A 25,732-nucleotide genomic window follows, 5' to 3' on the forward strand; every position below is an offset into this window, starting at 1 on the left:
CACCCAGCACATCTCATAAGATCTTGTCAGAAACTGATAAACTAAAAAAGGCATCCCATATAACATCCTATTCAAATTACTGTGTCATTTTAAAAATAGCTTTTAAACTGTATTGTGGTACCAGGTGCACCACATAAAATAACTTTAGGCTTAAGATTTAGTAATTTTCATAGTTTTCATTTTTCATAATATATTCATTTTAAAGTAAAAGATACATTTTCAAATAAAATCAGCATGAAAAACTAGACATCATGTGGTTGGTAAAAAAGTTTAGTATTTTGAGCAGTTACTAAATGTGTCCTTCCGGAACACCAGTCAATTAAAGTAGACTTACTCTTTTTTTCCTTGAAAATACTATGTTTATAGCCAAATGGCAACCCTGACATAATATGAACAAATTATGTGGCAATTCCTCAAGAGATTTAAATAATTTTCAAATGCCTTGGAAATAATTCCTTTCAACTACAACCTCTCAGTAGAAAGAAATCATCTCATTTTCAGTATGTGATCTATATGTAAATTATGATCAAGTGTCATAAGGAAAAAAACAAATACGTAATATACCAGCTATAGCATGTACCAGTGATGGCTAAGATAATTGGTTCATAAGTGTGTATACTACTTTTTAAATTTCCCAATTACATATCTAATTTAACCTAAAAGAAGTCTATGAAGATTATATAACATAGATCTTACAACTATAATTCATCTCTTATGGCACATCATAATAAAAAAGAGGACAGTACAACTACTACTATTTTAGCAACTGCTAGGAACCTGCATTACAATAAGAATCAAATAGTGGATATATTTTAAGATTTTCTAAGAAGAAACACTGGAATATTTTAGATCTAAACTCAGTACTTATGAACTGAGTATGAGTACATTTTACAAAAGTAGAACTCCAAACATCTTACTACTTCTACACAAACCCTCAATACACATCAGTAAAACTTTTATCTTATTTGAGAAGGTGATACTTTAAAAAAAAAAAAATGTGTGGACTGGCTAAAGAACCATGGGAGAAGAGAACTTATGAGGTACATTGAACCAAGAATCATTAGAAAAAAAATTTACACTATGAATGAATTTAAGATCAGAAGTCCAAATATCTAAGAATAATTTCATGTGACTTTTCACGACAAAAATATTTCCATAATAAATGTCTTCAATGAAACTCTAAAATAGTCAATCTCATAAATTTGTATATTCACTTTATACATAGTCCTTTTCAACCAAAAAAGTACTTCAGATTCAATAGTGATTAGCCTCAAACCAAGGGGGAAAATATCCTAAGGAGAAACAATTTCCTACACAATCTATAATAAAAAAGTATCACTACCCAAGGCATGATTTAAAAAGATACTTTGAACTAATATTTATGTTCCTTTTCAAGTTACTTCATTGAAAAGCTACTGATACTTAATATTTAAAAATCAATGTAGTTTTTTAAAAAACAGATTTTCATATAACTTGATCTCTGATACAGACACACTCCACCCTCCACACATGCAGTACTCATTAGAGTAGAATAGGATGCACAGCCACTTTCACCAAGTACACTGAGACATGCATGAAGCACCACTCCAGGCATGCTTGGAACCCAGAAAGGAGCAGCTCAGCCACTTACAGCAGTGCCAAGTCCATGCTTGAAAGTGCTCTATATAGTCAATTGTAGACAAAAATATTTCACAATTAAAGTAACTAGCCACAAAGTATCAAAAAAGTATATATTTGGGTTTATTATATACAAATTTTAAGCACTTCTGTAAAGCTATCCACTCTTTGAATATTTTTAGTGTTCTGAGCCACAGCAGAAAAAAGCAATAATGTCTTATTTCTGAGTTAAACATAAACTTCAGGGTGGAAATCATCTTTTTTTTCAATGGCCTTGAAAGTAAACCTTTAAGGTACAATGCCCTGGCTCATTATGCTGACAAAAGTACAGTAATTTTTTTTTAAGTTTTTAATACAAACATACCTTATTTACAATCTTCATTAAACTTTCCCTTTTGGAACAAAGCATATTCAATGTTACTTCTACCTACAATTTAACTCAGTGATACTCAACTAAGGGAGGAAGTATCATTCCTTCAGGCATATTTATTTGTTCATAATGACTAGGGATGGGGGAGATGCAGCACAACTGGCATTTAATGAAATGAGGCCAGAGATGTTAAAGGTCCTGCAAGGCCCAAGGCATCCTGCACAACAAAGGACTGTCCTCCCAAAATGCTCACTAAACACGTGCTGAGAAAAATTAAATGCGTCACCAAATAGCTTTATCAATAGTTAATTTTCCACTGCAGGAATGGATAGAATATGGGCGGCATTTATTTTAAATAAATACAACATTCAGGGCAAATGAGGGTGAAGAGTTATTTTCAACTCACCAGAGGCACAGTCTTAAAATGGAATTTGATTATAAACAGGACAAATATACTAAGTTATCAATGATTAAAGCCTCCTTTAAGGAAGGAAAATGTTGACCATTTTACCCATAAATGTGAGTATCTATCATTTGATAAAAGTGAACAATGGAAAATAACACCTGAGAACTTTCCAAAATAGGTTGTTCATAATTAACAAGACAGAATTTTTAAAAATCCACAGTCCCAAATCTGATAAAGTTTTGCTGCTATTTAATGTCTCCACATTAGAGCTGAAGCTTTCACAAGTACCTTTTAATGATTTCCCACTCGATTACGTTGCCTGACATGCTTTTGTATCTTGTGAATACGTACTTTAAACGTATGTTAATATTTCATTTTGGGTTAGAAAAAGTGAAATTTACACTATTGAAATGAATTTAGGATCAGAAGATTTTAAAAGTACCATCAAAATACAGTCCCATCACTTTTGTCAATGTGCTATACAGACTACAACATAAATACTATTAATTTCAAATGGTAGAGGTGGCAAAGTAAATGTATCAAATGCTGTGAAAGGGTAATAGTATTCAAATAAGCACTGTTTGAAAAGTCCTTTGGGATGAAAAATTTTAAATAAGTATTTTCGGGATGGCATTTTTTCTCAAGGACTTCTGATCTGAGTAAAACATTTTACGATTAAATCTTTCCAAAGCCATCTTATTAACTCAATGTTCCTTAATATGGTCCCTTCGGTCAACACTTAATATGAAAAATACAAAAATTTATCAATTATCAAATATAAATCACTGTGGAGAATTTTCCTATTCATACATCTAAATTCAGAACCTTCTTGAAAACCAACGAGTGCTATTTCTTAAAAGAAATATGCAAAGAAAAGAAAGAAAAAATTTTTTTTAGTAATTTAGCAATACCTTTTGGACTTACATTGGTGATGATTCGATGGAGTGAATTTACCAGCACATAGTGAAATGTAGAAGGTGAATTCTGAGCCAGGCAGATCTATAGAAAAGAAAACAAAGCAGATTATTTCTATGAGAAAATACTCAGTAATACAAATGAAGTCAAAAGAACAGCAAATAGAACTTTTAAAAAAAAAAAAACACTAAGTTTTTAAGGTCTTGAAATGAACATCAATACATAATAGTGAGAAATACCAATAAAAGTAAACCTATTAATCTCTCTAGTCTTTTAGTTTATAAAGGATAACAGCATCAGTAAACATAGTTAGATAAAAACCAATGCTCTCACCTTAAAGTGTTGGTTGTTGTGAGGACTTATACGAAAGCAAGAAACAAGGCAGTCAATCATTAGATCCACATCTGCAGGCTGACTGCCTCTTGAGAATGGCTTACTTGGATTAAAAAGCAGGTTCTATAAAAACCCCAACAGAAAACAAAAGCCTTTAAATACTCATGCAGTATTTCTTTACTAACATGTAATAACATCAACACATTACCCACACAGATGGCAGTAAAATTCAGTTGCCAGAAGAAGCACAAAGCACCAATACTGTAGTTCATCAGTCTGATACAACTGTTCCTATACTATATATAGGTTCCTTTCAGGCCCTAATAGACACATTAGTTTAAACCTAAGTCTGTATATTTATGCTCATTTAAGAAAATGGTGTTTTCTTCATATTCTCAGTCCATTTAGGCTGATGAACACAGAAAAAAACAAAAGAAAGTCCTATGAACTTATCAACAAAGAATCAGAACTTTAATGTTAGCAATTATCTTTGACAAAATACTTATGCTAGAAAATTCATTTCATTTTCTTAAAGTTTGTAGTAGAGAAAGAATAAGCATGTTACCTTAAGATCAACCACCATGGACTGAACAAGTAGGAAAATGACAGAGTTATCTTCCCAATTGATGTAAGTACTTGCTTTACACAGTTTGACACAGGCAATTGCAGCACTTTCTGTCAGCTGCCTACTTCCTCCATGGCCAGCAAGAGCTTTTCGTAGACTGTCCAGAAATAACTTCTACAGAATTCAAATATAGCAATAATATATGAAGTTTCTTCTATTCCAGATTTACCTAATATTATAGCAAATTAACAGCCTCTAAAACTCATACTATAAAGAATGTATAATTTATATTTGTGGTTTTCAATTTCATAATTTAAGTAGTAGTCATCATTTAAATGTTTCTCAAATTAAAAAAAAAACATGCTTTTTCTATTTTCTTTATTGAATTATTAAATGAATACAAAAAACAGTCCTTCCCAAACAAGCTGCTTTCTGAACTTTTTTTTTTCCCCCCAAGATGGTGTCTTCCTCTGTTATCCAGGCTGGAATGCAAAGGCACAATCTCGGCTCATTGCAACCTCTGCCTCCCGGGGTCAAAGCGATTCTCCTGCCTCAGCCTCCAGAGTAGCTGGGTTTACAGGTGCCTGCCACCATGCCTGGCTAATTTTTGTATTTTCAGTAGAGACAGGATTTCACCATGTTGGCCAGGCTGGTCTTGAACTCCTGGGCTCAAGTGATGCTTCTGCCTCGGCCTCCCAAAGTGCTGGGATTACAGGCGTGAGCCACCACACCTAGCCTTCAACTTTGAATTCAGCTGATCATATCTTCTTTTTGATATTTAAAGTCTAAATATTATACTATCTTGGCTCTGGTCTATGATAAACTGTTCCACCCTTTTCTAACACACCAGGTTATATTCAACCTTCAGCCTTCTAAATAGGAATATATTCAAGGCTCTTCTGTTGCTCTAAATTTGTTTCTCAAAAAAAATTACCTACTCTTGTGATGTCAATCCCTCTTTACAGTTCATTAACAAATTTCTTCCCTTGGCTTTTCTCCTAAATGAGTATCTCACATCTCCACCTACATGTATGCTCAAATGTAACAAGTCAAGAACTAAACTCACCCAACACCAGCGTAATATATTCTTCTCAAGTGTACATGGAACATTCTCCAAAACAGACCATATGTTAGGCTACAAAATAAGTCTTAATACATTTAAAGAAATTGAAATCATACAAACCATGTTTTCTGATCATAATGGAAATGAAAAACCAACAGCAGATAAAAAACTAAAAAATTCACAAATACGTGAAAATTTGTGAATGTTAACAGATCAAAGGAAAAAATCACAAAGGAAATTAGAAACCAACTTGAAACAAATGAAAAAGAAAACACAACATACTAAAACTTATAGGATGCAGTGAATGCAGGGCTAAAAGAAAAATGTAAAGCTGTAAACATTAAAAAATAAGAAAGTTCTCATTCAATAACCTAACCATACACCTCAAGGAACTAGAAAAAGAGTAAACTACACCAAAGCTAGCAGAAGAAAGAAAATAATAAAGATTAGAGAGAAAACAGAGAACAGAAAACAATGGAGAAAATTACAAAACCAGAAGTTCATTCTTTGAAAAAGTCAACAAAACTCTAGCTAGATCGTTTAACAAGAAAATAAATAAATAAAAGAGAGACAGAGAGAAAGAACACCAAATTACTAAACTCAGATATGAAAGTGGTGACACAGTCAGATGCAGTGGCTCATGCCTGTAATCCCAGCACTTTGGGAAGCCAGGACAGGTGAATTACTTGAGGTCAGGAGTTCAAGACCAGCCTGACCAACACGGTAAAACCCCCGTCTCTGCTAAGAAGACAAAAATTACACAGGCATGGTGGTGCATGCCTGTAGTCCCAACTATTAGGGAAGCTGAGGCAGGAGAATCGCTTGAACCCAGGAGGCGGAGGTTGCAGTGAGCCAAGATCATGTCACTGCACTCCAGCCTGGGCGAAAGAGCAAGACTCCATCCCCGCACCCCCGCCTCCCCCCAAAAAAGAAACAAAGTGGTGACACTACTGATTTTACATAAATAAAAAGAATTATGAGATGATACTATGTAAAACTATATGCCAACAATTTGGATAACCTGGACAAAATAGACAAATTTCTACAAACACACAATCTACCAAAACTAACTCAGGAGGAAATGGAAAATCTAAATAGAACTATAACTAGTAAAGGGATTAAATCAGTAATCACAAAGCTCCCAAAGGCCAGGACCAGATAGCTTTCACTGGTTGATTCTACCCAAAATTTAAAGAATGCTTCTCAAACACTTCCAAAAAATAAAAGCGAAGGGAACACTTCTCCTCATTAGTTATATGGTCCAACATTACCCTGATACCAAAGCCAGACAAAAATACTACAAGAAAACTACAGGCTAATATACCTTAGGAATACTGATGCAAAACTCAACAAAATCAGCAGCCTATTAAAAGGATGACAAACCACGACCAAGTGAAACTTACTCCAGGAGCACAAGATGATTCAACAACAAAAAAATCAATGTAATACACCACGTTAATAGAAGGAAGAAGAAATTCCACATGATCATCTGAATCAATACAGAGAAACCACTTGACAAAGTTCGACACCTTTTATGATAAAAAACACTCAAGCTAGGAATAGGAGGAAATTTCCTCAACATCATAAAACCCATATAGTAAAAACCAATAGCTAACAACATACTCAATAGTGAAAGATTGCAAGTTTTTCCCCTAAGATCAGGAACAGGATGACGATGCCCACTTTTCTTCTTCTATTCGGCATAATATGAGAAACTCTAGACAGAGCAAGTAGGCAAGAAAAAGATGGAAAAGTCATTCAAATTGGACAAAAAGAAGCACAATTATGTCTATTCACAGATGATATATCTGTAGAAATCCCTAAAGATGACACATACACACCAAAAACAATCTGTTAGAGCTAATAAATTCAAAGTCACAATACAAAATCAGCACACAAAAATCAGCTAGATTTCTATACATTAGCAATGAAAATACAAAATGAAATTAAGAAAACAATTCCACTTATGATAGCATCAAAATAAAATATACAGGAATTAAGGAGGTGAAAAACTTACACAATAAAAAACTACAAAACACTGCTGAAAGAAATTAAACATAAACAAATGGAAAGATATTCCACATTCCTAGATTGTTAAGGTAACAATATTACCCAAAGCAATATACAGATTCAATGCAATCCCTATCAAAATCCCAATAGTATTTTTTGCAAAAAAAAAAAAAAAAAGAAAGAAAGAAAAACCCATCCTAAAATTCATACGGAATCTCAAAGAACTGCATAATAGTCAAAACTGTCTTGAAAAACAATAAAGTTGGATAACTCACACTTTATTTGAAAACTTACTACAAAGCTACAGTAATCAAAACAATGTGGTACCAGCATAAGCACAGTCATACAAACCAATGGAATAGAGAGCCTAGAAAGAAACTCTCACACATATGACCAATTTTTGACAAAGGTGCTGAGACTATTCAATGGAGAAAGGAGAGTCTTTTCAACAAATGATGCTAGGAAAACTGATTATCCACATGCAAAAGAATGAAGATGGACCCTTCTCTTACATCACATACAAAAATTAACTCAAAACAGATCAAAGACCAAAACTTAACAGTAAAGCTATAAAACTCCTAAAAGAAAATTTAGGGAAAAAAAATTTCCAACATTGCATTTGGCAAAGATTTCTTGTATATGAGACCAAAAAAGCACAGGCAACAAAAGAAAAAAAACAGATAAACTGGACTTCATTAAAATAAAAACTTTTGTATAACAAAGGACACTATCAAGATGAAACAACAATCCACAGAGTGGGAGAAAATATTTGCAAATAACATATCTCATAAGGGATGAATAACCAGAATATATTAAAAATTCCTATAACTAAAAAAAAATAAAATTTAGAGCCTTACAAATACTTTGTTTTAAAAAACTGAAAATAGATGAACCAAGCCATTGCCTCAAGAAATAACAATATAAATAAAATGAAAGCTAAAATTAATGAAACAGAAAAATTTAAATGCTAGGAAACAAAATCAAAGCCTAGGTTTTAAAGACCAATAAAATAGTAAACATGAACAAGGAAAAAGAGAAATGAGTAAACAGTTACAAACATGGATACTAAAGATAATTACATGAGAATATGGAAATATAACCTTTATATAATTGTACAAGTAAAATATATAAGTATTATATACAACTCTGCACTGATAAAATTGAAAAATATATTTTCTAGCAAAGAACAAACCATCAAAAGTGACTTTAAAAACGACAGAAATTCTTCAAAAAATTAAAAATAAAATAACGACATGATCCAGCAATTCTACTTCTGGATATATATTCAGAAGAATTAAAAGCAGGGTCTTGAAGTTATTTGTACACCCATGTTCACAGTAGCATTATTTATAATAGCCAAAAGGTGGAAACAACCGAAAACTCCACTGGCAGATAAATTTAGATAAATAAAATGTTGGTATACACATATAATGGAATATATCATTCAGCCTTAAAGAAGAAGGAAATCCTGACATGCTACAACATGGATGAATACTATTTCAGCCATTAAAAAAAGAATGAAATCCTGTCTTTCATGGCAACACGAATGGAACTGGAGGACATTATGCTAAGTAAAATAAGCCCATGTCCAAAAGACAAATACTGTATGAGTCCACTTATATGAGGTAGTCAAATTCAGAGAGACAGAAAGTAAAAAGATGGTTGCCAGGAGTTGAGGGTAGGGAAGAAAGGAGAGCTGTTTAATAGACACAGAATTTGTTTTGCAAGATGAAAAGGTTTTGGAGATTAGTTGTACAACAATGTGAAAGATAGTGCTACTAAACTATATACTTAAAAATGGCTAAGATGGTAAATTTTATTTTGTGTGTATTTTACTGCATACAAAATTTTAAAAGAGACAGAAAACCTACATAGATCCATTTATGGAAGTTCAAATAAAAGGTGATTAATGACTTATTTTAAATAGGCAATAGATAGGCTAGTTCTAGAAATAGCGTTAAGAAACCAGTAGCAGTACTTAAAAAGAAAAGTATAAACTGAAGGTCAAGATTGAACAGGAAGCTTACTTTTCCACTGAATTTCCTTCCTGATGTACAGTGAAAATTTCCATTATGTCAGTTTTTTTTTCTTTAAAACTAATGATAAGCAAAAGTCAAAGGAAATCTTAACAGCTTCTAACCTTGATGATTTTATAATGATTTCTATCTAATCGGATAATTTCTATTATTTAAATTATTCCAGGCCATAGAAAAGACTGATAGTTCTCGAACTCACATTATTAATTTGGCACAAATAATTGTTAGAATAATTAGTTACTTTCAAAAGTGATAATGCATATTATGTTAAATATACACATTTTCTAAGCATCAGAAAACTGAAGCACTGGAAGGAAATGTTTTATTAAGTAGCTACCCAATACATTTGCCAATAGCCAACCAAGTTTACCTCACACACACACACACACACAAATGAACATACTAAAAATAAGGATTTCCAAATATATTTCAGCTCCAAATTAAAAGTGAATGTTTAAATAACATAGAAACTAACTGACTGGATACAATTCAGCTCTAAAACTAGAGTTCAGGGCCCTTTATCTTTTGTTATTAATTTTAAATTTTTTGATGTATTAATATTTACGAAGAACATAGTAAGGTTTCCATAGATATACAGAGATCAAATCAAGGTAATTAGCATATCCATCATCTCTTATCATTTCTTTGTGCTGGGAACATTCAACATCCTCCTCCTAGTTCTTTGAAACTGTGTAACATATTGTTAATTACAGTCATCTTACAGTGGTATATAACACTAGAACTTACTCTTCCTATCTAGTTGTAACTTTGAATCCTTTAACAAATCGCTCCCTACCCTTCCTGCGCCCTATTCTTCCCAGCCTGCAGTATTCTGTTCTACTTTTTACTTCTATGAGATCAACTTTTTTTAGCTTCCATGTACGAACAAGAACATGCAGTGTTTAACGTTCTGTCCCTGGTTTATTTCACTTAATATAATGTCCTCCAATTCAATCTATGTGCCTCAAAATACAGAATTTCATTCTTTTTTTATGGCTGAATACTACTCCACTGTGTATATATACCATATTTTCTTTATGCATTCATCTGTTGTTAGATACTTAGGATGATTCCGTATCTTGGCCATTGTGAATAGTGCTGCAATAAACATGGGGATGCAGATGTCCCTTCCTTTGGATAAATGTCCAGTAATGAACTGTTGGATCACATGGTAGTTCTAGTTGCAGTTTTTTGAGGAACCTTCTCACTTTTCTCCATAGTGGCTGTACTAGTTTACATTCCCACTAGCCACATTTAAGAGTTCACGTATCTCCACACCTTTGCCAGCACTTGCTATTTTTTGTCTTTTTGACAGTAGCCATTCTAACCAGGATGAGATGATACCTCACTGTGGTTTTGATTTGCATTCCCTGATGACTAGTGATGTTGAGCTTTTTAAAAAAATGTATCTGTTGGTCATGTGTCTGTCTTCTTTTAAGAAATGTCTATTTAGGTCATTTGCCCATTTTTTAATTGGATTTTTTTTTTTGCTGTCAAGATGTCAGAGTTCCTTGTATATTCTGGATATTAATCCTCTGCTGGATACATACTTTGCAAATATTTTCTCCCATTCTGTAGGTTCTCTTCTCACTCTGCCAATTGTTTCCTTTGCATTAATGTTAATTTTTTAAAGAAAAGTAACTTAAATGCTTGACAATATGGAATTTAAAATACGGTACATTCAAGCTGGGTGCAGTAGCGCATGCTTATAGCTGCAGCTATCTGAAGGTTGAGGTGGAAGAGGATCGCATAAGCCCAGAAGTTTGAGACCAGGCTGGGCAACATAATAGCAAGACTTAGTCTCTTTTTAAAAAAATGGTATGTTTAATTTGGGGAACACCTTACAGCAGTTAAAGACAATGACCTAGATGAACAATAGTTCTCAAATTTCAATGTGCATTAACAACCACTTGAAAGGACTTAATAAAAACTGCTGTTTTTAGTGAGACACTAAATATTTAGTTAGAAACTAAGAACTGGCATTTCTCACAAGTTTCCAGGTGATGCTGATGCTGCTGGTCTAAAGACCACACTTTGAGAAACACTGAACTATATACCTATCTGTCTATCTCCCCATCCTCATAAAAATGTAAAAGCTAGACTGGAAGAATACACATTTAACCCTTTGCAGTGGCTGTCCCTGAGAAAGAAGAAAAAGAAATTAGTGGGATTTGTAATTAAGTGAGAATTTATGGAAGTATTACTTGTTCACAACTTTTAAAAGCCATATAAGGACTAAGCTCTGATGTTTTAACTTGCCCAAATTCCTACCTAAGGGGTCTAAGGGAGGCATGCCCTACAAACCATTAAGTTCTCATCAGATGGGTTTTTTTTTACCCTATATTTTGGTACTTTCTTTTTTTTTTTTTTTTTTTTTTTTTTTTTTTTTGAGACGGAGTCTCGCTCTGTCGCCCGGGCTGGAGTGCAGTGGCCTGATCTCAGCTCACTGCAAGCTCCGCCTCCCGGGTTCACGCCATTCTCCTGCCTCAGCCTCCCGAGTAGCTGGGACTACAGGCGCCCGCCACCTCACCCGGCTAGCTTTTGTATTTTTTAGTAGAGACGGGGTTTCACCGTGTTAGCCAGGATGGTCTCAATCTCCTGACCTCGTGATCCGCCTGTCTCGGCCTCCCAAAGTGCTGGGATGACAGGCGTGAGCCACCGCGCCCGGCAACTTAGTTTTCAATCTGACTCTGGCATAACATTATGAGACAAGGACAAAATATTTAGCCCCGAAATACATTTTCTTGCCATACCCTGAAATTGCCATGCAAGGTCTCTTGTGGGAAAAAAACCCACATTCTATAGAGAATCCCCTTTTCCCTTTGTTTTCCTTCCTTCCTTTCCAGATCGAGGAGATAATCGACTAAGAGCCAGGCACCCTTTTAGGTCTAGTAAGAAACATTTTACAACCTGCTCTCTGAAGTTTGCTGAGAGATTCCTCTGCGCAACAAAACCTGGTCTCCATAATCCTTTATCCTTTATCTTAACCTGGACACTCCTTTCCATTAATCCCAAGTCTTCAGACGAACTCAACCGTCAACCAGAAAATGTTTAAATTTACCTATAGCCTGGAAGCCCCCACTTTGAGTTGTCACACCTTTCTAAACCAAACCAATGTATTTCTTAAATGTATTTGATTGATGCTTCATGCCTTCCTAAAATATATCAAACCAAGCTGTACCCCAACCACTTTTGGGCACATGTTCTCAGGACCTCCTGAGGGCTGTGTCACTTGTATTTGGTTCAGAATAAGTCTCTTAAAATATTTTATAGAGTTTGACTCTTTTCGTGGACACATATATAAATTTCTCAAAAGACGAGCAAAATATAAAAATGTTAATAGGAGTATGGGGAACTGTTACATTCTTTGTACATGTCCAATATTTCTTTATTAAAAAAGATACAATAGTCAAAAGAAACAGGTGATTGGAAAATATTTACAGACTAAAATGTAGGATTACTGCTCTTAATATACAAAAAGTTCTGCAAATTCATAAGGAACTGGAAGCAACATAACAGAAGAATAGGTAAAGGAAGTCAACAGACACCTGCAAAAGAAAACATGCAAATGGCAAAGAAACATATGAACTGTTTTCAAACCTCAGTAACCTTAAAAAGAATAAAAATTACAATGAGATACTATCTTTGTTCTCAGTATCTGAGAATTTTAATTAGTGCTCTCATTTGGAAAATTAATGTTTAGGTCATCAATACTTTTTTCTTTTATATCACTTATTAAATACGAACTTTCAGAATAGTCATGTAACCACAACCACAATCATGACATAGAACATTTCAATCATCACCACAATCAATCACCTACTGCTCCTTTGCAATAAATTTCCTCCCCTAACTCCCACTCCTGACATCCACTTATCTGCTTTCGGTCCTGAATTTTGTCTTCTCTAGAAGTTTTAAGAAATCACATAGTATGTCATCTCTTGAGCCTGGCTTCTTTCACTTAGCATAACATTTTTGAGATTTACACATGTTGCCGAGTCAGTAGTTAGTTCCTTTTTATTGCTGAATAGTATTCCATGGTTTCAAGGCATCACCATTGGTTTATTCATTCACCAGCTGATGGACATTTGGGCTGTTTTCAAATTTAGGCTACTATAAATAATAGGTATACTCGAGTATACATCCTTGAGTGAAGGTATATGCCTTTGTGTGATTTTTTTATTTTCGTATTATAGGTACACAACATAATTTTCATTTTCTTCAAGACTGTAACTTGCCTTCAACATTTGTATCTATGGATTAATATTCACAGATATAAATGTTTAATCTATATGCATATTCTTGTTCCTAATCTTGTTATCATTCTATGCTTGAAAATTTATAACATATTTGTAATGTACTGTTTGCTTCCTTTCTGAATGACATTTTTTCAGCTGTATTGAGGTATGATCGAAAAATAAAAATTGTATATATTTAAGGTGTACAACATGATGTTCTGATAAACTTATACATTCTAAAATAAGTATCACAATCAAGGTAATTAACATATCCATCACATCACACAGTTTACCTCTGAAAGAGAAGGTAGGAATACCTGAGATGAGATACTATCTTACCTTATTAGTGTGGCAAAATTTAAGATTTTAAAGGACTGAAGCAACAGCTAAAAAAAAAGAAAAAAAAAAGAGTGGGCTGACAACAGCTAATCCTGATAAAAATGCAGGAAAATAGGCAATTCAGTGGGGATGAAACTGTGACCTGCTGCAACTACTGGGGAATGTAAATCTAGTAATAACTATTACAAATTTTAAATGCAAATGTTCTTGACACAGGAACCCCCAGTTTTTGGACTCTAATCTATAGAATTAAGAGCATCAGTTAACAAGAATATACGAACAAGATATTTACTTAAGGCTTACCTATAGTGTCAAAAAACTGAAAACATCTGAATATCCACCCATTCAGTAAAATGGCTGAGTAAATGAGGCTCATTAGTGTAACAGAATGTTACCTAATATTGAAAGGAATGTGTTAGATCTCTATCAACTGTTTTGAGGAACAGCTAAAACATTTTCTTAAATAACGACGCAGAGTAATGTGCATAAAATAATTTCATTTTAAAATACAACCACCACCACCCTACGTATGTATGTGTACTTTGCATTTGAATGTATGGGTAAATAGATGTGAGTGGAAGAATACATACCAGCCAATAACACTAGCTTAGAGGGAATGTGAGTAGAAAAGGGTGAGAATACTATTTTATTTTATTATTTTATTTTTTATTTTTTTGTTTTTTGAGATGGAGTCTCGCTCTGTCACCCAGGCTGGAGTGCAGTGGCCGGATCTCAGCTCACGGCAACCTCCACCTCCCAGGTTCAAGCAATTCTCCCTGCCTCATCCTCCAGAGTAGCTGGGATTGTAGGCGCCTGCCACCACATCCAGCTATTTTTTTTTGTAATACATTTTTAAAAATACATTTTTTAGCCGGACGCAGTAGCTCATGCCTGTAATCCCGGCACTCTGGGAGGTCAAGGCAGGCGGATCACCTGAGGTCACGAGTTCGAGGCCAGCTTGAACAACATGGAGAAACCCCATCTCTACTAAAAATACAAAATTAAAATTAGCCAGGCATGGTGGTGCATGCCTGTCATCCCAGCTACTCAGGAGGCTGAGGCAGGAGAATCGCTTGAATCCAGGAGGTGGGGGTTGCAGTGAGCCGAGATCGTGCCATTGCACTCCAGCCTGGGCAACAAGAGTGAAACTCCGTCTCAAAATAAATAAATAAGTGAATAATACTTTTTTTTTAAATCCAGAAAGATATAAAAATCTAAACTTTTAAATCTAGAACATACCAGAGAAATATTAAAAGCATACTTCAAAAATCTTGGCACATGCCAGACAAAAAGGTCACATGCTTAATGATTCCATTTATATGAAATGTCTAGTTTAGAATAAGTAAATCTATAGAGACAAAAAACTAGATTACTAGTTGCGAGCGAGGCGAGAGGAACGGGGGGGAGTGATTACTAACAAGTTTCTTTTTGGGAAGATGAAAATGTTCTGCACAGAAACAATGGTGATGATTATACAACTTTGTTAATGTAGTAAAATCACTGAATTTTACACTTCAAAAACATAAATTTTATGGTATGTGAATTATATCTCAATAAAATGACTAATATCTTGTGGGAAGAGAAGTCTGACCAAAAAAGCTAGGAGACAAAAAAGAACAAGGCTGAGGTGACTACATGCAAATTGTAAATATCTATATAGTAAAAAGAACTCATAAAGTTTAAAAATGAAACCAAGTAAAAATGTACACATATACCCTCACAAATCAATAAAAGACAAACAATTCGTGTGGTGGCGCATGCCTGTAATCCCAGCACTTTGGGAGGCCGAGGTGGGAGGATCATGAGGTCAGGAGATCGAGACCATCCTGGCTAACACAGTGAAACCCCGTCTCTACTAAAAATGCAAAAAATTTTGCATGGTGTGGCGGCGTGCGCCTGTAGTCCCAGCTACCTGGGAGGCTGAGGCAGGAGAATGGCGTGAACCTGGGAGGCGGAGCTTGTAGTGAGCCAAGATCGCACCACTGCACTCCAGCCTGGGCGACTGAGTGAGACTCCATCTCAAAGAAAAAAAAAAAAAGACAAACAATTCAATGGAAAAATTAGCAATTCCCTGAAGATATACAAATAACCAATAAACACTTAGCAAGCTACAGTTGTGATTATTAAAATGTAAATTCACTCGAGTACTACTGAATTTATAGCTTTTTATTTATTTCTATTTTTCCAATAAACAACAAAACAAAACACCCTACTGTATTAGTCAGGGTTCTCTAGAGGACAGAATTAATGGAATAGATACTTATATAAAGGGGAGTTTATTAAGTATTAACTCACACGATCACGTGGTCTCACAATAGGCTGCTGCAGGGTGAGGAGCAAGGAGAGCCAGTCCAAGTTCCAAAACTGAAGAACTTGGAGTCCAACACTGGAGGGCAGGAAGCATCCAGCACAGGAGGAAGATGTAGGCTGGGAGGCTATGCCCGTCTCTCTTTTCACATTTTTCTCCCTGCTTATATTCTAGCCACACTGGCAGCTGATTAGGTGGTAGCCACCCAGATTAAGGGTGGGTCTGCCTTTCCCAGTCCACTGACTCAAATGTCAATCTCCTTTGGCAAAACCCTCACAGACACACCCAGGATCAATACTTTGTATTCTTCAATCCAATCAAGTTGACACTCAGTATTTACCATCACAAATCCACCCCTTGTCAACTTGAACCCATACACATCTCCTGAGATCATACATGATCTTCAAATAAAGACAATAAGGTCATAATTACGCCTAACATAATACAACTATCCTTCGTACAACCAGAAACACATCTATCCCAACCCAAATACTAAAAGTTAATAATACTTAAATGCTGATGTGAAGTCAATAAATCTTAAGCCATATGATAAAAGAAAAAGGAAATAAAATGAAGATATTTTCTTAGTACAGGTGTATACATGCACAAACATTTTTAACAAAAGGAAAAGGAAATAATCATGACAATTACAGTCCTGGTTTCTGCAGCTGGTCATGCAGTTGCAGCTGGTATTGATGACTACCTTCTTCTACTACGCATTCTGTATTCCCTTTGCCTTCAGCAAGCACCTCAGCAGGTGGTGGATTTTTCCTGGTAGAGTGACCCAAACCTTCATTCCTCTGGGTCTGGGTTATTTGCAATCCTGCCTGGATGGGGCTGTTGTAGTTTCCCATTTACCTTAATCACAGGGTATGGTAATACATGGTAATACTAAGAGACGCCCTAATAGATCTCCATGCACACTCTTCTTTACCTCTGCTGTGGAGCAGTAGACTGATTTCATCTCGATAGTCAGGGTCAATCACCCCAGCCAACACTGTTAACTCCCTTCTTAGTCTGTTGACTTAAAGGCAGGAGGAGCCCAAAGTGTGTCCAGGTGACAATCTTAACTTCCAGTTTAATGGAATCGTCGTTGTGTCTGCTGGTGGCAGCTTTCCTCCCTCTGGAACTAAGACTTCTAGGCCAGCAGAACGTAATGTCGCAAGAACGGGAAGCAAAAATTTTCTAGTGGATCACTGGGGTGATGGTGAGTAATTCCTGGACCCATGAATACTGGCTATGGGAGAAACAGTACCATATATTGGACACTGATTCAGAGCATACACAGCCTTCTGGAAAACTTTGCCCCAGGCTTGCAAAGTACTGTCATCTAGTTGGTGTTGTAATTGTGACTTCAAAAGGCCATTCCACTGTTTTATCAATCCAGCTGCTTCAGGACAGTGGGGAACATGGTAAGACCAGTGTGGCCAGGCACACTGGCTCACACCTGTAATCCCAGCACTTTGGGAGGCCGAGGTGGGTGGATACAAGGTCAACAGATCGAGACCATCCTGGCCAACATGGTGAAATTCCATCACCACTAAAAATACAAAAATTAGCTGGGCATGGTGGCACACGCATGTAGTCCCAGGTACTTGGGAGGCTGAGGCAGGAGAATCGCTTGAACCCAGGAGGCGGAAGTTGTAGTGAGCTGAGATCGCACCACTGCACTCCAGCCTAGTGACAGAGCGAGACTCCGTCTCAAAAAAAACCAACAACAACAACAACAACAAAAACACAAAACCGTGAATTCCATGAGCATGAGCCCACTGCCACACTTCTTTAGCCGTAAAGTGAGTGCCTTGGTCAGAGGCAATGCTGTGTGGAATACCACGACGGTGGGTAAGACATTCTGTGAGCCCATGGATGGTAATCTTGGCAGAAGCATTGCGTGCAGGATAGGCAAACCCATATCAGGAGTAAGTGTCTATTTCAGTGAGGACAAACCTCTGCCCTTTCCATGATGGAAGAGGTCCACTATAATCAACCTGCCAGAAGGTAGCTGGCTGATAAACCCGAGGAATGGTGTCACATCGAGGGCTCAGCGTTGAGGTCTCTGCTGTTGGCAAATTGGGCACTCAGCAGTGGCAGTAGCCAGGCCAGCCTTGGTGAGCGGAAATCCATGTTGCTGAGCCCAAGCATAACCTCCATCCCTGCCTCCATGGCCACTTTGTTTATGGGCCCATTGGGCGAGGAGAGGGGTAGCTGGGGAAAGAGGCTGAGTGGTATCCATAGAACAGGTCATCCTATCCACTTGATTATTAAAATCCTCCTCTGCTCAGGTCACCCACTGGTGAGCACTCACATGAGATACAAACATCTTCACAGTTTTTAACCACTCAGAGAGGTCTATCCACATACCTCTTCCCCAAATCTCTTTGTCAACAGTTTTCCAATCATGCTTCTTCCAAACCCCTGACCATCCAGCCAAATCACTGGCTACAGCCCATGAATCAGTACATAATTGCACATCTGGCCATTTCTCCTTCCATGCAAAGTGCACAACCATGTGCAATGCTCAAATTTCTGCCCACTGGGCAGATTTCCCTTCACCGCTATCCTTCAGGGATGTCCTAGAAAGGGGCTGTAGTGCTGCAGCTGTCCACTTTCAGGTGGTGTCTGCATATTGTGCAGAACCATCTGTGAACCAGGCCCTAGTCTTCTCTTCCTCTGCCAATTGATCATAGGGAACTCGATCCATATGAGGCCATCGGTACAGGTTGGGAAGAGAAGGCAGGGTGGCAGAAGTGGAGACCATGGGCATTTGAGCCACTTCCTTGTGTAACTTACTTGTGCCTTCAAGACCTGCTTGAGCCCAATCTTATATGTACCACTTCCATTTGATGATGGAATGCTGCTGTGCATGGCCCACTTTATGGCTAGATGGGTCAGAAAGCACCCAGTTCATGATAGGCAGTTCAGGTCACACGGTGACTTGAAAACCCACAGTCAAACGTTCAGTTTCCACCAACAGTAACAGGTCAAGAGCTGTCTCTCAAAAGGAGAATAGTTATCTGCAGAAGACAGCAGGGCTTTGCTCCAAAATCCTAGAGTCCTCCGCTGTGATTTACCTATGGGGGCCTGCCAAAGGCTCCAAACAGCATCCTTATCTGTCATTGACACTTCAAACACCATTGGATCTGCTGGGTCATATGGCCCAAGTGGCAGAGCAGCTTGCACAGCAGCCTGGACCTGCTGCAGAGCATTCTCCTGTTCTGGAACCCACTCAAAACTGGCAGTCTTTTGGGTCACTGGATAAATGGGCCAGGGTAACACACCTAAATGAGGAATGTTGCCTCCAAAATTCAAATAGTCCCACTAGGCGTTGTGCCTCTTTCTTTTTTATAGGAGGGGCCAAATGCAGCAACTTATCCTTCACCTTAGAAAGAATATCTTGACAGGCCCCACACCCCTGGAGCCCTAGAAATTTTACTGAGGCAGAAGGTCCCTGAATTTTAGTTGGATTTATTTCCCATCCTCTGGCACCCAAATGTCTCACCAATAAGTCCAGTGCATTTGCTACTGCTTGCTCACTGAATCCAATCAGCATAATATCATCAATGTAATGGGCCAGTGTGATATGTTGTGGAAGTGAAACTCGATCAAGGTCTCTCCAAGTAAGATTATGACACAGAACTGGAGAGCTGATATACCACCGAGGTAGGATAGTAAAGGTATATCCTACCTCCGCTGAAGGCAAATTGCTTCTGATGGGTCTTATGGACAGGAATGGAGAAAAAGGCATTTGTCAAATCAATGGCTGCATACCAGGTACCAGGAGATGTGTTAATTTGCTCGAGCAGTGAAACCACATCTGGAACAGCAGCTGCAATTGGAGTCACCACTTGGTTAAGCTAACAATTATCCACTGTCATTCTCCAAGACCCATCTGTCTTCTGCACAGGCGAAATGGAAGAGATGAACGAAGACGTGGGGAGAATCACCACCTGTGAGTCTTTCCAAGTCCTTGACGGTGTCACTGATCTCCACAATCGCTCCAGAGATGCAATATTGTTTTTGATTTACTATTTTTCTAGTTAGAGGCAGCTTTAATGGCTTCCATTTGGCCTTTCCCACTATAATAATAGCCCTCATCCTACCAGTCAGGGAGCCAATGTGGGTGTTCTGCCAGCTGCTAAGTATGTCTATGCCAATTATGCATCTGGCACTGGGGAAATGACCACAGGATGAGTCCAGGGACCCACTCTAAGTCAGACCTGAGCTAAAACTCCATTAATCTACCTGACCTCCATAAGCCCCTACTTTAACTGGAGGACCACAATGACGTTTTGGGTCTCCTGATCAATGTCAGCATAGAGCCAGTATCCAGTAGTCCCCAAAATGTCTGATCATCTCCCTTTCCCCAGTGCACAGTTACCCTGGTAAAAGGCCAGAGGTCTCTCCTTGGGGAAGGATGGGAGAAAGATTCACCGCACAAACTGTCATTAATATAGTGGGGTCTTTCCTCAAGGGGACCCGACGCCCCCTTTCATTCAAGGAGGTTCTGGGTCTGTAAACTGGCTCAAGTCTGGAAACCGATTGAGGGGTCATAATTCTGTTTTTTATAATTCAAATCAGTCTTTTGTTCATTTGACCTAGAAGTTTTCTGCTTGTATAAATTAAGTGGGAATGCAGCAGGCTTCCTATCAATTTCATTTTTAGGAACACCGTGACTAATTAGCTAATGCCAGAGCTCTACATGAGTCAGACTATTCTGATTGCGGCTTTGCCTGTGCTGTCCATTAAGGCAGCTACGCCCACCTTGCCTTTGACGGTCAAGTGTTGCCACTTGGCTCCTGCCACCTCAGGAGCCAATTATTCCCACTGTATTTAAATGTTGTAGTTGAGTGACTACGGTTCCCAATGTCAGATCTGACATACAGAGAAGAGCAATTACAGGGCTCTTCAGAGATGCAGGTGCTGCCCTCACAAATCTATTTCTCAAGGCATTGGTCAAGGATATATCTTCTGGACCCTCCCAGTTGGGATGAGTAGGTCTAAAATGACTAATCCACCATCCCAATCTCCCTAAGCCTTTAGATCCATTTCTCCACATTAAACCAAGTGAGATCAGGCATTTCCAGCTCACTCACAGTGGGCCATCTTTTAATCCATATATCAGCTAACCAAGCAAATAATCTATTAGAACCTTTTTTAACTCCCCGAGCTGCAACATTATATGCAGAGTCCCTACTTTGTGGTCCCAAATAAATAAATTCAGCCCAATCCAACTCTATTTTCCTTCTATCATTATCCCACACCTTTACTATCTATTCTCATGCCTGTTTTCCAGATTTGTTTATATAAATTAGAAAACTCAAGCAGTTCTGTTGAAGTGTAGCGCACCTCCTCATGGGTCACACTCTCAGCCTCACCTCTAGGGACCTGCCAGGACTTTAGTCTGGTTATAGGTCTAGAAGCAAACAGGGATGTTGGGGGTGGCTCCTGAGGAGAATCAACATTATCTTGCCTGGCAACTGCTGTTGCCTCAGGCAGCGCAGGGTTTATCTCTTCAGACAAAGGTGGAAAGGCTGATGGCACCATGGCTCCAGGAGGGCATGCTGCTGTTACTGGGGATGGGGAAGCTGTTTCTTCTGGCAAAAAAGGTTCATCAGAGTTTACAAACTCAAGAGTCCCCAGCTTCATCAGGGTCCTCCCACAGATCCCCTTTCCAAGTTGCAGGGTCCCATTCTTTTCCAATCAATGCCCTTACTTTAATAGTAGACACCTAGCGAGACTGTGCACGCACCTTTCATTGTATGTCAGATACTTGCACGGTAAGAGCTTGTATCTGTTTTTCCACAATTTCAGTTATTTCTCTACAGGAGCTAAGACTCTCACTCAGGGCAATCTGAGTAGTATCTGCTTCTGAAGCCGGGACATAGAATCCCTGAGTTCATAATTTTCTTTCATCACTTTGCCCACTGAATTTAGGAGCAACCAACCAGCTCCATTATGTTGTTTCGTTCTCCATATATGGTCAAAGGTATTATACATAGAGTCACTAAACTCCTTGCCTCTTACTAGCGGTGAATCAGGAGTGTCAAATGCATTTATTTTGCATAATTCTCTCAACAGTTCATGCCGACGACTATCAGTGTTCTCTACACTATTAGAAGCAGAGTCCTTAGCATTTGGGGGTCTAATCATATTAAGCAGCAAACTCTAGAAATCTCCAAACTAAAAAACTCCATCCTTAATATTCTGTTCCTCTAGAACCACTCCTTGTACCAAAATCTCTATTAGGGTTCTCTAGAAGGACAGAACTAACAGAATATTTATATAAATGGGATATTAAGTATTAACTCGCACAATCACAAAGTCCCACAATAGGATGTCTGCGGCTGAGAGGCAAGAAAAGCCAGTCCAAGTTCCAAAACTGAAGAACGTGGAGTCTGATGTTTGAGGGCAGGAAGCATCCAGCACAGGAGAAAGATGTAGGCTAGTAGGTTAGGCCCATCTCTCTTTTCACATTTTTCTGCCAGCTTATATGCTAGCCACGCTGGCAGCTGATTAGATGGTGCCCACCCAGATTAAGGGTGGGTCTGCCTTTCCCAGCCCACAACTCAAATGTTAACCTCCTTTGGCAACACCCTCACAGATACACCAGGATCAACACTTTGTATCCTTCAATCCAATCAAGTTGACACTCAGTATTTATCATCATACCTACTATTTTGAAGGGCTCCAAAACAATCTACCATGAAAAATGGTGTCCTCATAACGGAAAAGTTGAGATATACACCTAAGTGGAGTAACACTCAATCACAGACTCTCAAGGATTACCTGGTTCATTTATTTACCCTTTAATGTATACATTCCCTACCCAATACTTCTGCAAAGTAATAAATCATTGACCTGATTCTGAACATCTCCATCTACAGGCAAACCATGAAGGAACCCATCTCATGTTTAGCCAGCTAAGAGTATTTCTCCAAAAGCAGCAAAAAATGAAAAAAAATTATTTGCAAAACAAACTGCATATTGAAATTTCAGTAAAACTGTAAGATTAATACTCAGTTCTTTTTTTTTTTCAATCGCCTAGGTGATTATTTAAAAAAATGTTAAGAGCCTCCTAGAATTACCAGGTGTCACGGTGCCAATTTCACTATAGACGGTATATGCGAGAGCCTTACCTTCCTGGCAAAATACTTTGAAAACTGTTCTAAAATACCTAAAATGAGTTACTACATAATTTCAGTAGCACCATATGGACACACACCTAAGTACATGCAAATAACACACTATAAAAGTGATGAAGTCAAGTAGGGCAATCCTTGCAGTCAATATTAGAGAAATTACATTTAATATTAACAGAGGTATCATTTAGTCTTCTCAGATAAAAGAATGAAACTAAGGGATTATTTTAAATCTTTGATCATTGACTGGTATTATTTATCCCTCTGCCAAATAAAATTATGTATTAGTATGTCTCTTCTAAGTCCATCAAACAAAGAAACCTAAAATAATTTAAATGGTGCCCTGAAATAGTTTGCTGAAATAATAAGCCTAAAGTAATACACACCTCGAGTAAAATAAACTGCTTCACATCTAGATATAATGGAAATAATTCTGCCCTCCTTACCTTATTCATGTTGTTTTCATCAACCACATCCTTGGATATATCCTGGATTATTTCTGGACACAAGATAAGGAGAATGATTTGCAGTGGCCAAACTGCTGCTTTACGTTTGGTGCTTTCAGCAAAACCATCCACCAAGTCAAACAGCTTTTCTGCACATTCTACATGAAAAATATATTAAATGACATTATTAGATAGGAACAAAATCCCTGGCATTAAAGTAAAAGCTGACACTATGTAAAAACCCAAGGGCATGGCTCACGTCTATAATCCCAGCACTTTGGGAGGCCAAGGCAGGCGGATCACGAGGTCAGCAGATCGAGACCATCCTGGCTAACACAGTGAAACCCCGTCTCCACTAAAAATACAAAAAATTAGCCAGGAGTGGTGGCAGGCACCTGCAGTCCCAGCTACTCAGGAGGCTGAGGCAGGAGAATGGCATGAACCTGAGAGGCGGAGCTTGCAGTGAGCCAAGATCACACCACTGTACTCCAGCCTAGGAGACAGAGCAAGGCTCCATCTCAAAAAAACAAAAACAAAAAAACAAAAAAACCCAAGGGCAACACTTTTAAAAGATAAACATGGAACTTCATTTAAGCAACTACACAAATGCATTCTGTTAAGTAGACAAGCAATGTAATACTGTCTATGTGTTAGCAGAGCTATCTTGATCTATCCTGGAAAAGCCCACATTTTAGAACGGATGATCATGTATTTGGTCTCACTGTGCAGGCCCTTACGCAAAGTGTGATGTACCCAAGCAACAAAGACTGAACAGTTTCCCCAAAAGAATCACCAAAGTTCTCCAGGAGTCTGTATTCTCTGCCTTACAGTTGAGTCTTACATCATAGGTAAGAATATTACTACTTTATACACATCTCCCTAAATACAAAATAAAGCTTTGGAGCACATGCTTCTCTACAACAAAGAGCCAAACATTCCATCCTAACACAACTCTAAAGATCTGACCTTCATTTCACACTACTTTATTTGCTCCAAGGAAAGGAAGAGGGTTGGGCATAATTTGGAAATGTAAGAGAAAAACAATATTTCCTATTTGACACCAGTTGACAATAGAAGATGTAAAAGCACCTTTATAACAAAATAACTTAGAAAATGATAGGTTTTATGTCACAAGTAGGCATTTAAAAGACAAAAAAAAAAAAAAAAAAATCAATCTTATCCTTACCAGCCATATCAGTCTGTGGGATCTGGTATAGTTTTGTAAATTCATCTGGATAATTTTCTACCCAGTTCCAAAATGCCTATAAATAAAGAAACACATGTCCTTATATGAAAGCAGTGATCTTTTGTAATATAGTAAATAAAATGCCACAAACTTCTAACTTCCTTCATAATAATATTACAATGTATTCTTCCTGAAAATTAATGTGCAACTGTCACTCAAGTCATAATTTTTGATTCAGGATGCTAACAACAGCAAATTTTATCACCAAAAACAAAATTTTAATACCAGAGAGGTTGTAACTTACCTTTTCCAGGCTATTTATAACTGCTAACTGTGCAACCTTCTTTAGGGCTTTAAATTTAAATGCTGTTTCTGGAAAAAACACAATTTTTAAAAATTAACTCTAGAATAAGTTAACACAAATACAACTCAGAGCAAAATAACTTTCCATTCACTTATTACTTTTGCTCCAATGTTATCTGTAAGCAATGAAAGGTAAAGACACCTAACACAAACCCAAAACTTGATAGTTGTCTGCTAGGAAAGAAAAATTCCAAAACAGCAAATATGCCTTGGACCTCAATGATTGTGAGCTTCTTCCTTTGTTTTAATAACTTGCTTTTCAAAAAAAGTATAAAACACATACAGGATATTGATTCTTCCTATCCATGAGCATGGAATGGTTTTCCATTTGTGTCCTCTCTTATTTCCTAGAGCAGTGGTTTGTAGTTCTCCTTGAAGAGGTCCTTCACATCCCTTGT

General features: G+C 37.4%; 1 protein-coding gene across 1 annotated transcript in view; it reads right to left on the minus strand.

Annotated features, from left to right (window-relative positions):
• NF1 (neurofibromin 1) overlaps window positions 1-25,732 on the minus strand; it is a 293,561-nt gene that overhangs the window by 174,304 nt on the left and 93,525 nt on the right. Inside the window, 6 exon segments of the mRNA XM_017890864.1 lie at window positions 3,318-3,392; window positions 3,642-3,764; window positions 4,207-4,380; window positions 23,786-23,943; window positions 24,972-25,047; window positions 25,276-25,343. Of these exon segments, the coding sequence (XP_017746353.1) occupies window positions 3,318-3,392; window positions 3,642-3,764; window positions 4,207-4,380; window positions 23,786-23,943; window positions 24,972-25,047; window positions 25,276-25,343 (674 nt within the window).

This window comes from Rhinopithecus bieti, unplaced genomic scaffold (assembly GCF_001698545.2).
Source record: "Rhinopithecus bieti isolate Rb0 unplaced genomic scaffold, ASM169854v2 scaffold_19652, whole genome shotgun sequence".
NCBI lineage: Eukaryota > Metazoa > Chordata > Mammalia > Primates > Cercopithecidae > Rhinopithecus > Rhinopithecus bieti.